Raw genomic sequence first — 14858 nt, 5'->3', positions numbered from 1 at the left:
CATAAGGCAGCATTCTCAAGTAGGACTCTTGTGGGCTTCAAAACCACCGCTGCTCCTTGGCTCTTTGGGCCTAGAGGTCATAAAGGCTTTACTGTTTATAGCCCTGGGGGATTGTATCATCTTTTGTAGTTCCTGTATATCCCTAAGCCCCTTTTCAATAGACCCCTTGTTAAACTGCCCTCAAATTATCTTCCTGTGATTGTGTGATCTTTTGGGACTCTGATATATTTTTCCATTATGAAAACTTCACTGAACTGTCACAAAACTTGATTTCTATCCCTTTGAAGGTACTTTTCTGTTGCAGCTCACAGTATTTGCATACATGTTTTAAGTCTGACCGCTGGAATCACTCAATGAATGCTAAAAGAATGGCTGAAAGCCAAGGACACAAACAAGAATATTATGATACCATTTAAATTTCTCTTAGACTTGTTGATCTGTTACTGCTATTTTAACCTTAAAAACCAAATCTTTCACATTAGGGGGTAAAGTATACTGTACTTCTGATTCATTCAGTTGGGGCGGGGGGTCTGAGCTGTCTACAGAGCTACAAGTCCTGTCTGTATCTTCTCCTCCTCTCACACGTGTCAGGATGTGTTCTGATGGTGCGTCTCCATGTGTGCTGCAGGCCTTTCTCCGTAGAGCCACCTGTTGGAACTCTTAATGTGGGAGAGTCCATGCAACTGGAAGTGGACTTTGAGCCACAGACTGTGGGCAATCACAGCAAAAGACTTATTGTGCATTATGACACAGGTATGTGTTATTCTTTGTCCAAAGTTCTACATGTTAAGAAAGGTCAAGTGGAAAATATGGTGAAGCAAAGTAGCAGGTGGTTATTTTGGCTGCATTAGAGTAAGCCAAGAGCCACAAGGTAAAGAACCGAAGAATGAATGTCTCCAACAGAAATAATGTTGATCCAGATATATGTCCCACCTGACTGGTTTCTCCAGTGCTTGAAAGCCTGAGAAATACAGAGCTCTGGAAGGAAAGTATACCCTGCAGTCACACAGATAGTTTAAGGTTATTTATATGTACATGGGACTTGAAGGTAAATTAATACCATGTTTTCCATTTGATTTATTACTGCATTTGTCTAACATCATAAAAATGTGAACTCCAATTCAGAATGTTCTTGTGTGTACCCACTAGTCTATGTAAGGCCCAGCTGCCTTAATTCTTGGAATGTGCAAGTATCTTACTTAATGTCTTACTTAAATGTAGTACTGTGTCTACTGCCACTAGCATTTTTTGAAGGCCACAGTCTGTATAATCATGAAAATTATACAATTGTTTTTGCTAATATTTAATTTATGGTTGTGTGGACTGCATGTACATTATGCAAGTCCCCAAAGTTGGTTTTCAAATTAATATTTTACCATTGCCATTTATTATTTCATGATTTTTCTCATTTTCCTCTCCCTTCTTCTTTAACCATTCATGTTTATTGACCCAGATTGTCTGCATCAGAAGGCCACTGTAGGCAGAAAACACAAGGGCACAGCCAGGGAAAGAGTAACAAATGACATGTAGTTCACAGTTCAGATTTTCTGGCTTTGTGGATGCGTATCTGAGTGGGACGTTCGAGTCCTTGCCTATGGACCTGTGGTTAAGCAGTCCAAGTTCCACATTGCCTGGCATAACAGCGACACATACCCAGTGGTACCATCCACGTATCTTATCTTTTAGTGTAGGACGGAATTCCCTGGCTGCTCTCAAGACAAACCTGATCTGAACCAGCTTAAGCACAAAGGGGAAAGCTTTGGCCCATGTAATACAAGAAAGGAAGGTAAAAAGCACAGTTTATAACACGGCAGGGACACCCATTTTTCCGAAGTAGTTGTGTCATTTTACACTCCCACCAACAAAGTGTGTGACTTCCAATTGCTTCACATCCTTGCCAATAAAGTGTTGTCTTTTTTTCCCTCCTGCTACCACATAGTGTTGTCTTGATCATTTTAGACATGCAAGTAGTGTCAAGCTAGGTCCTCTAGTGGTTTTAATTTTCATCTGATTAATGATGTTGAGCACCTTTTCCTGTGCTTTCTGGCCATTCATATATCTTTTTTAATGAAGTGTCTGTTGAAGTCTTGCTCATTTTTTATTGAGTTGTTTTTCTTTTATTATTAATTTGTAAGAGTACTTTATAACTTGATATTCTCAGTGCTAACCATTTGTCAGATATATGTGCCGTTAATATATTCTTCCAGTCCGTAGCTTGCCTTTTCATTCCCTTCATGTTTCTTGATCAGCAGAAAATTTTAACTTTGATAAAGTCAGCATTCCCAATGATATTCCTTTAAGATGAATGCTTTTTGCCTTCTTGCTAAGAAATGATTATCTTCTCCAAGATCACAAACATAGTCTCCTATGTTTACTTTCAGAGGGTAATAGTTGTAGCTTCAATGTTTAGGTTGATGGGTGATCTTTGAATTCATATATGTATATGTGTGAGGTAGGGGCTGTGTTTAATTTTTGTTCCCCATACAGATTATTGGCTCTTCTCCCTTCTATTATCTTGTTCTGGAATTCCAATTAGTTACTCTATTGTTCTGTTTCTATTACTACTTTACTATTTATTCCTTTTAACCTTTATTTTATGTTTTCCATCTCTTTGACTCTGTAACACTTCTCTGGATACTTTCTTCTCCATTCACTAATTCCCTCTTCCATGAAGTCTCATCTGCTGAGGTTTTTTTGTTTGTTTGTTTTGTTTTTTAATGTTTATTTGTTTTTGAGAGAGAGAGAGAGAGCAAGCGAGCAGGGGGAGGGCAGAGGGAAAGGGAGACACAGAATCTGAAGCAGGCTCCAGTCTTTGAGCTGTCAGCATAGAGCCTGACGCAGGGCTCAAACCCATGAACTGTGAGATCATGACCTGAGCCGGAGTTGGACGCTTAACCGACTGAGCCGCCCAGGCACCCCTCATCTGCTGAGTTTTAATTTTTCCATTCTTGTATGTATTTTGCTTTCTGAAATTTTATTTGGTTCTTGATTAAATCTGTTCTTAAATCTGATTGCTCCCTACTCTTTCATTTTTCAAGTTTTCCTTTTATTTCTTAAATATGTTAAACATTGTTATTTTCGTTCTGCATCTCATCACTTAAATATATTATATCTGCTTATTTATTTATTTATTTAGTTTCTGTTTATTGTTTATGATGCTTTTCAACCACAGTATCTATAGGGGAGGAAAAACATATTTTTCCTCCACCCTTCTAGGCTTTTGGGTGGAGCCCTGTAACAAAAGACAGATCAAGAAGAGAAAAGCATACATTTATTTAATATAAGTTTTCCTTTGATGCAGGCAGGCTGAGTCTGGGGACCCAGAGGGTCCTGCAGGAGCAGCCAAGAGGGTCCTCGGCTTCATGTAGGATGGAAATCAAACATGAGCCCACAGGAAATAAGAGCAGAATTTATTGAAGATATAGAGAGCTCAGATACAGACACAGCATTCGACAAACTCAGAAAGGGAAGGAGGGGGTGTTGTCTTTGTTCAGATTCTGGTATACGTGTCCCCTCAGGCATCCAGGAACTGGTTAGAAGACCAAGGCCCAGGTGTTATTCTTGGAGCCAGGGAACCTTGGCATCAAGATGTATAGAGCCTTGGTCTGGAATGCACATATGCTGGCTTCCTCAGGTCCTTCTCACCTGGCCCTCCCTTAGATATCATCTATTCTAGAGGAATCATGAACTCCTTGTTCCTTACCAGGAGGGCATTCTGAGGCATGTGTAAAGTGGGCTGGGGTTGCATGTCCTGGCAAGAACAGAAAGCAGGAAGAAGAACAAAAGCTGATTTTTATGGGGTCCTTCCATTTCCCCATCTCACCTTGGCATGGGAGCTTTCAGAAAGAAATGAAGACCTTGAAGAAGTAGTTAAACCTGGGTATTTTTTTGCTAGGTTTGATGAAGAGTAGAGTTGTGGAAAAATGTGTTAGGACCAAAAGGGGTATGAGCTAAGTGTAGTAAACTTGGGAAAACAACTTCCTCTCAATGTCCCTCTGTCTCCAGACAAGTCTGCTCCTTTCATCCAAGTACAGGAGGGTACTTCTCACATGTGGGTCTTACGGCCTGCTTCAGTGGAAGATCAGAAAATCCTTTCTTATCTGCCATTTCTCGGATTCCTTCCACTTGAAATAGTATGCCAAGGTGTGCCATATTTTGGGACAGTGTGTGCTGAACCCCATCATATCTCCTGCCCTTTTGTGTTTTGTAAATTCTGGATTTAGCATCCCCACTTCAGGCAGGCCCTCGACTTTATCTGCCATCATATGCACACAATGCAGTAGGTAAAGGAGAGGCTCAAGGGTTAACAGAAGCCATTACCACAAAAGACAGCCTTGGTACCACATTATTTCCTACAATTCTTTACCTCACTTTGATGTTCTTATTATCCTATAGGGTTAGGGATCAATTTTAAAGTAGTTTAAAAAGTATTTTGTTGAGAAGTTTGGTTATTTCAAACCTCAGTTTAATTTGCTGGTAAAATTGACTCTAATTTATGTCTTTTTTCACATCGTTCAGCATTATTTATTTCCTACTATTCTGTAATCCTCTCCATATATCATATTATAAACATGGTTTATCCCTTCATGTATTTACGTTTTCTCTAGTTTCTCTCAGCAGTTTTCTGGGTAGAAGTCTCAAACACTGTGGTTAGATTTATTCCTATACATTCAATATTTTGTATGTTTGTGTAAGTGATTTTTTAATTACATTTTTATTGAGGTATAATTTAGGCACAATAAGATGCACAGATGTTCACTGTACAGTTTGATGAGTTTTTTCACATTGTAAATATCTGTGTAACCACCACTCCCTGTGAGACAGAGAATATCCACAGCTTCCGAGAGTCCCTCATGCCCTCTCCAATCAGTCTCTCCATCCCCATCCTAGACATTTGGGGTCCTGTCACTCCATATTAGTATTGCTTGTTCTTGGACTTCAAATAAATGTGCTCACATAACACATCCTCTTTTGTGTCTGGTTTCTTTCACTCAACATAATGTCTTTGACATTTATGCATGTTGTTGCGTGTATCAGAAATTCCCTATTTGCTCCTGAGAAGCATTCCACTGTACAGTTATACACAGTTCATTCATTTTCCTGTTAGTGTAACTTTAGACCGTTTGAAGTTTGGGGCGATTATGAACAAAGCTTTAATAACAATTCTTGTACGAGTTGTATGTGTGCATATGTTTTTACTCTGCTCAGGTCAATGTTTAGGAGTGGAGCTGCTGGGTCCTAGAGTAGGTATATGCTTAACTGCTTAACTTTCTGCGAAACTTCCAAGCAGTTTCCTAAAGTGGCATTTTCCATACCGCAACCCGCCCCCCCAACACTGGCAGTGGATGAGGGCTCCAGTTACTCCACATTCTCATCAACTCTTCGTCATTGTCAGTCTTTTATTTTTAGTCATCCTACTGGGTATGAAGTTATCACCAGCCAAATGTCAGCAAAAGCCTATGTATTTCATTTTTAATTGGCATTTCTGTATATGACTAATAATGTCGAGTGCCTTTTCATGTGCTTTGGACCTTTTTATGTCTTCTGTTCTCGTGTGTATTCAGATTTTTTTGCCTATTCTTTATGGGGTTGTTTGTCCTTTTGGTTTTGACTTGTAGTTTTTAAAAATATATTCTCAATATAAGTCTTTCAGAAATAATTATTGTGAATATCTCCTCACAGTAGATTATTTTTCTAATTTTCTTAATGGTGTTTTTTCATTAGCAAAAGAATTTAATTTTTATGAAGTACACTTTATCATTTTTTCCTCTTATAGATAGTATGGTATTTTTCTTCTAATTTTATTTTCTTAATTTTGGAGGGTATATCAAAAAAGGAGTTGACTTTTGTATATCGGTCTTTTATATCTTCTCACCCTGATAAATTAACTTCCTGACTCAGTTTATCTGTAGATGATTTTAGATTTTGTATATATACAATCAGGTCATCTGCAAATAATGATAATTTTATTCTTTTTCAATCCTTAAGCCTTTTATTTCTTATTCTTTCTTGCAGAGCTAGGCCTTTAGCACAGCGTTCAATGGTAATGATGATGGCAAACATCCTTCTCTTGCTCTCAGTCTCAGAGGGGAAATACTCAGTGTTTCATCATTTAGTATGATGCTTTTGGTGGGCACTTTATCACATTAAGAAAATTCCTTTCTATCTCTAGGTTTCTAAGACCTTTAATTTTGAACAGGTATTGACTTTCATCCATTACTTCCGTATTTTTTGAGATGATCATATATGATTTCACCTTTTCATGTAATGGCTTTGTCTTTAATCTGAAAAAACAAATTGGTCTCATAAAACAAGTAGGGAATTATTCTACTTTTTTTATTCTCTGGAAGGGTTTTGTTGTCATTTCTAATATTCATGTTATTTTTTTCTTTAAGTGATTGAAAAATTCATTTTTCAAGCTATCTGGGCCTGGAGACTTTTTTTGTATGAAAGTTGTAAGTTATTCAGTTATTCAACTTATTTAGTACACTTAGATCTACTCAGATGTTTCTTTTTTTTTTCTTGTATAATTTTTGGTAAACTTTTTCAAGGAATCTTTGCATTTAATCTAAAAATTTTAATTTGTTGGCATACATAAAGTTTATCATAATAACCCCAAACTTTGTAATGTCTGTAGGATCTATAGTGATATCTCCTCTTTCATTACCGGTATTGGTAATTTCTGCCTTTTCTCCCCTTTCTTTCTTTCTTTCTTTCTTTCTTTCTTTCTTTCTTTCTTTCTTTCTTCTTTCATGACTTTCAACAAAAGCCTTTGTGTTATTAGTGTTGATACTGGATGAAAGTGAAAAGTATGAGTGTTAATAAATTCAGTCACTGATACATTTCTTCCATCTGGATCTCTGTATCTTTGTGAGTATCATTTTTGTTAACGTCAAACCCTAAAATTAAGTATTGGAAAAAATGTGACCTTAGAATCATGTTTTGATACTATATCACAAGAATGAAGTGTAGTCAATCTTTTGTTGGTAAACACATCAAATAAGTTATCTTTAAGATATTATTCATGTTTAACTCATCTTTTTAAATATTTTGGGTCATATTTTTTTAAATGTGTATTTATTTTTGAGAGAGAGAGTGCAAGCAGGGGAGGGGCAGAGAAAGAGGGAGACACAGAATCCGAAGCAGGCTCCAGGCTCTGAGCTGTCAGCACAAAGCCCAACGTGGGGCTTGAACTCATGAACTGTGAGATCATGACCTGAGCCGAAGTCGGACACTAAACTGACTCAGCCACCCAACTGCCCCTGAGTCATATTTTTAATACATTTCACATATGCGTACTCTAGTATATTATGTATAGTATATATATAATTTATAAACAAATAAGTATGCATGGTAGGAGTATAATGTCAAAAAATTTTATTTGGTTGGGTTTTGAGGCTAACAGCTTAGAGTGCTCATAGATCAATAGAATCAAAGCTTGAGAGAAGATCTAACTAATAATCAAATCCAGTTCTTAGATTTTACAAATGAAAAACTGAAGCTTTAAGAAATTAAGTGGCTTGCCCAACATTGCATATGGACCCAGAAGCACTATTAGAACCCAGGCTCAAACTCTAACCTCCTGTGTGGTGATTTCTCCACCAGAGTGGGTCATCTCTCTAATCTGTTGTATCACTCCCTGTGCATTTTTACTCCCTTAATCCGTTGACTTTGAAATGCAGCTGCTTTCTCTCAATGGCCCTCAATCTGGATTTTACTTTTAGGTAAGTATTTGGATTGGCACCCATACTTACATTTGTAGCCCTGTGCTAAAGGAAATGAATATCTGTGTACTAAAATTTAATCACTGTGGCAAAGTTTATTTCCACACTGTGAGGTTTGTTGTCGACTTTGGTTCACAAATGAAGTCATTTTCTAAAGATTGCGGATAGAAGTAGGTAAACTATCTTGTAGCATTTTTCTTTACATGAAATGAACAGCTAATAAGAATATGCTTTCATCTTTATTGTGGGTTATCAATGACCAGAACCTATAACCTTTCATTAGTGAAAAACAGTAATGACTGTCTAAACACTATTAATTAATCATGGAGCTTTTCCAAGCAGCTATGATCATTGCCTTCTCTTTTCACTAAATAAGCATCTGATTGAACTTTCTGCAGCTGTTTAAGTATGAATTGATTTGAGGAGAGACATTTAGCATGGATTTTTTTCACACTTCCCCAAACAATATTCCAGAAGGAGGAGCATTGATAATCCTCAGTGGGAAGTACTCAATCACATTTCTCACAGATGTGTTTATGCCCTTCAGTTGCTTGCCCTCCATTCTTGATTAAACAGCTAGGAGATTTTGCTTTTTTGGCAATCAGAGTTTGAACCAGTGCTCTAGCCATTAACAAGGTTGAGTGTAAATTTCACCACAATCTAATATTTTACTTATCAGTGTATACCTGACCCAGAACTCTTCCCTCCTTTCTTATGCATATGCTCTTCTGTGGTAAAACCAAGTTGTTTAGGGAATTGATTTTAGCCCAGAAATGATTTAGTTACCTTTTTATTATGGTCTAAAACAGAAGAGCTGAAGTAACTTCATACCTTTTATAAACTAATTCCTCCTGAAGAGATTAAGAACACAGTTACTCAAGGGGTGCCTGGTTGGCCCAGTTAGTGGAGTGTGCGACTCTTGATCTCAAGATTGTGAGTTCAAGCCCCATGTTGGGTGTAGAGATTACTTAAAAATAAAATCTTCAAAAAAAATAAAACAACAACTACTCGAGACTACATTCTTAACAAAATAAAACAGAAACAGAAACAAAAAACAGAACAGTTGAGTAAACTAGTTTTAACATTTCAATAAAACTGAGAAGTGAAAATATTATTTGATTAATAAAAGACAAGCAAATGGTAATTGCTTAAATTTTGCACTTTGAACTGGATGTTGAGAAACTTTATATAATCTAAGGGTTCATGGAGATATTAGTATTCAGACAGGCTTTAAGAAACAAGACATTCTTATTAAACCTTTGGTTACTTGAATGAACCCCAGAAGTAGGACCATAGCACTCTTTTTTATTCAATCCCTGGTGAGGTTGCTGTCACCTTAAAGGTGACATTAACCACTGGCATAATCAGGAAATAGAGCTGATGCACTTACTCAGCATTTTAAAAGTATTATGTCTCTTACTGAAGAGGAGCTATTTCAATTCAGATGTCAGAAGTTGGCAAAAAGGCTCCTTTCCCCAAAGGCATGATAATGTATTATTATTAAAGATACAAGTAATCATAATATTAGTACTTCACAGGACAGCTTTACAGTCATTTTATATTTTACTCTAATAAACCACAAAGAAGTTCTTTTTTTTTCTCCTAAAGGTCAATAAAGGAATACCAAAATACAACATAGTAAGTAATTGAGTGCAATATGTTATCTTACAGTTGAAACTACTAAGTAATATGTATCTGAGCATACCTATGCAGGCTTGGCTGCATAAGCTTTGTTTCAATTGTGTGGTTATTATAGTTAATTGTAAGTGTGTGCTGTTATAATTAGAAAACCTAGCAGAACATAGTTATTACAAAAGAGTAAATGTTGTAACGTGGTTTCAGAAGCAATGGAAACATTCCTTGACCTAGTTTTCTTTTCTTCATTTCTTATTCCATAGCTGAGGATAGGGAATAGCAGAAGTTTGGACACACTGATGGTTAGAGATTGTTAGGAAGGTGGAATGAGGTTTCTGTAAATTACATAGCAAGTAGAGACTCAAGTCATTAGGTGTTTGTATTTAAAGGGACATTAGAGGGGCGCCTGGGTGGCGCAGTCGGTTAAGCGTCCGACTTCAGCCAGGTCACGATCTCGCGGTCCGTGAGTTCGAGCCCCGCATCGGGTTCTGGGCTGATTGCTCAGAGCCTGGAGCCTGTTTCCGATTCTGTGTCTCCCTCTCTCTCTGCCCCTCCCCCGTTCATGCTCTGTCTCTCTGTCTCAAAAATAAATAAAAAACGTTAAAAAATAAAAAATAAAAAAAAAAATAAAGGGACATTAGAGGACTTTTCTTAACTCCATTTATTTTATTAAAAAAACTTTTAATTGATGTATAGTTGACATACAACATAGTAGTTTCGGGTGTACAACATGGTGACTGGACATTTATATACATTACAAATTGTTTGCCTTGGTAAGTATAGTTGCCATCTGTCACCATACAAAATTACTGCCGTATTACTGACTGTATTCCCTATTCTCTACTTTTCATCCCTGTGATAATTTTATAACTGAAAATTTGTACCTCTTGATACCCTTCATTTACTTCATCTTGCCCCCCCACTTCCCTCCCCTCTGGCAGCCACCATATTGTTCTTTGTGTTTATTTAACTCCCTTTATTTTAATGACAAGTAAACTAAGGCCCAGAGACATTAAATGACCGTATACCTAAGTAAAGCTGGAACTTGAACCCAGGTCTTTGGCACCCTCTGAGGCCAGCATACTTTCTCAGTCGTACACTACCTTCCATATAGATGGGGAATACTGACTTTGCATTGCCGTGATGTGCTGGGTAAGCTCAGTCAAGTCCAGTAAGTTGTTTCCTGAGCCCTTCAGAGAATGAGCACTTCTGATGAAGTTTGATTCAGCAATTCACTTGCATGGTGAATTTGACCCTGCTGTGATGAAGAGATGAGAAACACCCTTTCCATCAACCTGCTAGTTGCTAGAGAATTTATGGCTCCACTCATACATTTTATTTATTACCCTCTGTTGTCTGAAAGTACTGAAACCACAGTAGGAAGTGTATTGTGTACATAGTTGGCTTCATATTTTTTTTGTAAAATTAATTTTGTTCTTTTTTTTGTTCTTTTTTGTTTGTTTGTTTGTTTGATAGTAGCAAAATGTAATGGCAAGATGTAATGAGACTTCCACAAAACATATTTTTACTAGGACATAATAAATGACCGTGGTTAACCTCATCTACAATGATTACAACGTTCAACCCCAGAAACTAAAAAGGAAGCAAAGTGGGGACAGGCCTTCCAAGGAGACACAAAAATTCCAATGCTGGCAACAGCAACCTTATCCATTCTCACAGGCATAATATTCCTTTCATCCTATCTGTTTTCTCAGTAGCTTGGGATTGGGAACACTTTCTAAGGTTGTAGAAATAAGACAGGAGTTACTGCTTCCTTTACTTTGTGGATCTGATGATTTGGGGAAGATAGATTGAAAAAAAATCAATATTAGATGGTTTTCAAAAAGAGTATAATGGCTCTTGCTATATTTCTGGAAAACAGTTTTGCAGTGAGCAACTCAAATTGATGACATTAGTCCCTCTGACCCTAGATTTGTGTGAAATAAGTAAGCCCTTGGATCTTTTCCCTTGATTAGATTTTAAGCAATGAAATAACTTCAAATAACTACAGAAGCACAGAAATAATATAACCAACAGCCATTATATTTAACACATCTCAACATTTTGCTATACACATTTCTTTCAGATGTTTTATGGAAAACTAAACTGATAATAGATTTGAAGTTCTCTCATTATTCTTTCCTGATCTAATTCCCATGGCTTGGTCCTCAGAGGAACTGTTTTGGGTACATTTTAATGCTATTTTTACATATTTATCCATAAACAATGTATCTATTGTCTTGAGTAGTTTTAAACTTCACATAAGTGATATCATACTGTATATACCATTTCCCGACTTGACTTTTTCATTCAACCTTATGTTTTAAATATCTAGACACATAGACACAAATAGCTGTGATTCATTTTAACACCATGAACATGCTATAATCTACCTATTCTCCTACTGAATATTAGTATGTTCTTCCCAGTTTTTTGCTATTACAAACAGTGCCACAGTGAGTATCTCTGTGTATGTCTTGTGCAGCTGGATAAGATTGTCTTTAGGAAGTGCAATTGCAGAGTTATATAGCAAGTATGTCTTGAGCTTTATTGGAAACTAAGTTGGTTAGTCAGGTGGTTGTACCAATTTGTATTTTCATCAGCATTATATGGAAATTCTTGTTTTTTCCACATCTTGCCAATAGAGTACCAAGCAGCATTTCAAACTGTTTGAATTTTGTTAATCTAATTGTTACAAAATAGTATTTTAGTGTATATTTCTCTCATTACTATTGCTATCTGACAGCTTTACATGTTTCCTGAAGGCCCTATAATGCTTCCTTACATTAAAGTTTTGGATGAGTAATGTATTCATGTGTTCAAAAATCAAAAGTTTATATTGAAAGGTGTCATTTCTACTTTACCTCATTCACCCCACACAGCTCTAATTTTATTCCAGTGTTTTTATGCAAATAGATGCCATATTCTTAATTTCCCTCCTTACATAAAAACAGCACACTATGAATTGTTCTAAACCTTACTTTTTTTCACTTAATCATATACCCTGGAGATCTTTCCGTATCACCTTTTTTAATCTTATTTTTTATTTTTTAAAATTTACTTCCAAATTAGTTAGCATATAGCGCAACAATGATTTCAGGAGTAGATTCCTTAGTGCCCCTTACCCATTTAGCCCATCCCCCCTTACACACCCCCTCCAGTAACCCTCTGTTTTTCTCTACATTTATGAGTCTCTTCTGTTTTGTCCCCCTCCCTGTTTTTATATTAATTTTGTTTCCCTTCCCTTATGTTCATCTGTTTTGTCTCTTAAAGTCCTCATATGAGTGAAGTCATATGATATCTGTCTTTCTCTGACTAATTTCACTTAGCATAATACCCTCCAGTTCCATCCACGTAGTTGCAAATGGCAAGATTTCATTCTTTTTGATTGCTGAGTAACACTCCGGTATATATATATATATATATATATATATATATATATATATATATATGGTGTATATATATATATATACACCATATATACACCACATCTTTATCCATTCATCCATCGATGTACATTTGGGCTCTTTGCATACTTTGGCTGTTGTTGATAGTGCTGCTATAAACATGGGGGTGCATGTGTCCCTTCGAAACAGGACACCTGTATCCTGCGGATAAATGCCTAGTAGTGCAATTACTGGGTCGTAGGATAGTTCTATTTTTACTTTTTTGAGGAACCTCCATATTGCTTTCCAGAGTGGCTGCACCAGCTTGCATTCCCAGTGGTACAAATATTTTAACCACTTTTTTTTTGTTTTTACTTAAATTTTTTGCACCATGAAAAATTTCTTTTTTCATTTTTAGGTAATAAAATTTCTTAATATGTTTTAGAGGAATCTGGAGTTTGAGACATGGTTAGAAAACTTTCCCCTGTAAAGTTACAAATACTGTGTATTGTTCTACTTTTATGGTTTCATGTTGAACACTTAAATATTTTATTCATTTGACATCTATTCTGTTGTTAGATGTAGGATATGTTTCTTCCTATGGTTACCAAGTTGTCCCAAAAGCACTTTTTTTTTTTTTTTTTTACAAAAAGTTTATTGTTACACCAATAATTTGGTCAATTACAAAATTGACTCTGTAATATAATACACTCCAACATGTATTTGGGCCTATTTTAACTTTTAATTCTATTCCATTGATCTGTTTCTTAATGCCATTTTAATTAGACTTTATACTATGTTTTAATTCTCTCAGTTCCTGTATTATTGAATTTTTAAAATAAAAAATATGGTTTGAATTTTGTCAAATTCTTTTTCAGCATCAATGGAGAACATTATATAATTTTTCTCCTTAGATCTATACTGTATTAATAGATTTTCTAATAGTGAGCCATCTTTTCATTCCTGAAATAAACTCCACTTGGTTGTGAAGTATCTTTTCTTTAGGACTTTACATTGATATTCAGAAGTGTAATCAGTTTATGTATTGGCCTATTTTAATACCAATGTTATACTGAAAATACAATGTTGGAAATGAAAAACTAATTGTATTAGCTTAATAGTAGAATGTACATAGCAGAAGACAGGGCTAGTAAACCTGAAAATATCTAAACTGAAGCACAGAGAGAAACAAAAAAGAATGGGAAAAAAAATAGAGCAGAAAGCAAAAGCCATGCAGGACACAGTCAAAAGGTCAACATGCATATAATTGGAGTTATATAAATAGAGGAGAGAGTGGGGTAAGAAAATATTTTAAGAGATAATGGCTGAGAATTTTCCCAAAATGTTGAATGACATTAATTCATGGTTCACAAAGCTTAGCAACCACTTGTTAGTACAAACACTACTGAAAACTAAAGCAAAGAGGATGTGTTAAAAGGAGTCAGAAGAAAAAAAGACACATTACCTTAAAGGGCATACTAATAATACTGATGAGAAACTTTTCAGCTGAAATTATGAAGCCAGAAGATAGTAACATGGTATTATTCAAGTGCTGAAAGAAAAATAATGCTAATTTATAATCCTTTACTTTTTGACAAAATCCTTAAAAATAAAGAGAAAACAAAGATATTTATAGACAAAAAAAAGAATGAAAAACTATAACTTTTTGGTTGGCATTGTTTTTTACTTCATCACATTGAATAAGCCATTCCATTTTTGTTTGTTTGTTTGTTTTTTAGTTTCCATTGTTTCAGCTGAAAAGGTAGCTGTATTTCTAACCATGCATCCTTTTGAAGATAATCTGTCTGTTTTGAAGATATATCTATCTTTTCCTCTGGCTGTTTTTAGGATTTTCTCTTTGTCTTTGGTTTTCTTTAGTTTTCTTTTACTACAATATTTTCATGTATTAATTTCTCTTAAGTTATTCCACCTGACATTTGTTGGGCTTTTTGAATTGTAAATTGATACATTTAATCAATCCTAGAAAACTCATAACCATCATCTCTTGAAATACTGTCTTTGCTTTATCATATATTTCTTCTCCAAGTTTCCAATTAAACACTTTTATACATTTTCACTCCATCTACCTAGTCTTTTACTCATTCATTGTTCA

General features: G+C 35.7%; 1 protein-coding gene across 7 annotated transcripts in view; it reads left to right on the top strand.

Moving 5' to 3' along the window:
* HYDIN (HYDIN axonemal central pair apparatus protein) overlaps positions 1-14858 on the top strand; it is a 442685-nt gene that overhangs the window by 147537 nt on the left and 280290 nt on the right. For all 7 annotated transcript variants that reach the window (XM_086688949.1, XM_086688948.1, XM_086688951.1 and 4 more), the window contains one exon: positions 629-753. In XM_086688949.1, the coding sequence (XP_086545075.1) occupies positions 629-753 (125 nt within the window). The remainder of the gene's footprint in view (positions 1-628; positions 754-14858) is intronic.

This window comes from Puma concolor, chromosome E2 (genome assembly GCF_028749965.1).
Source record: "Puma concolor isolate L17-30 chromosome E2, mPumCon1.1.hap2, whole genome shotgun sequence".
NCBI lineage: Eukaryota > Metazoa > Chordata > Mammalia > Carnivora > Felidae > Puma > Puma concolor.
The sequence above is the reverse complement of the archived record's forward strand: the minus strand, read 5'-3'. Positions and strand labels throughout refer to the sequence as shown.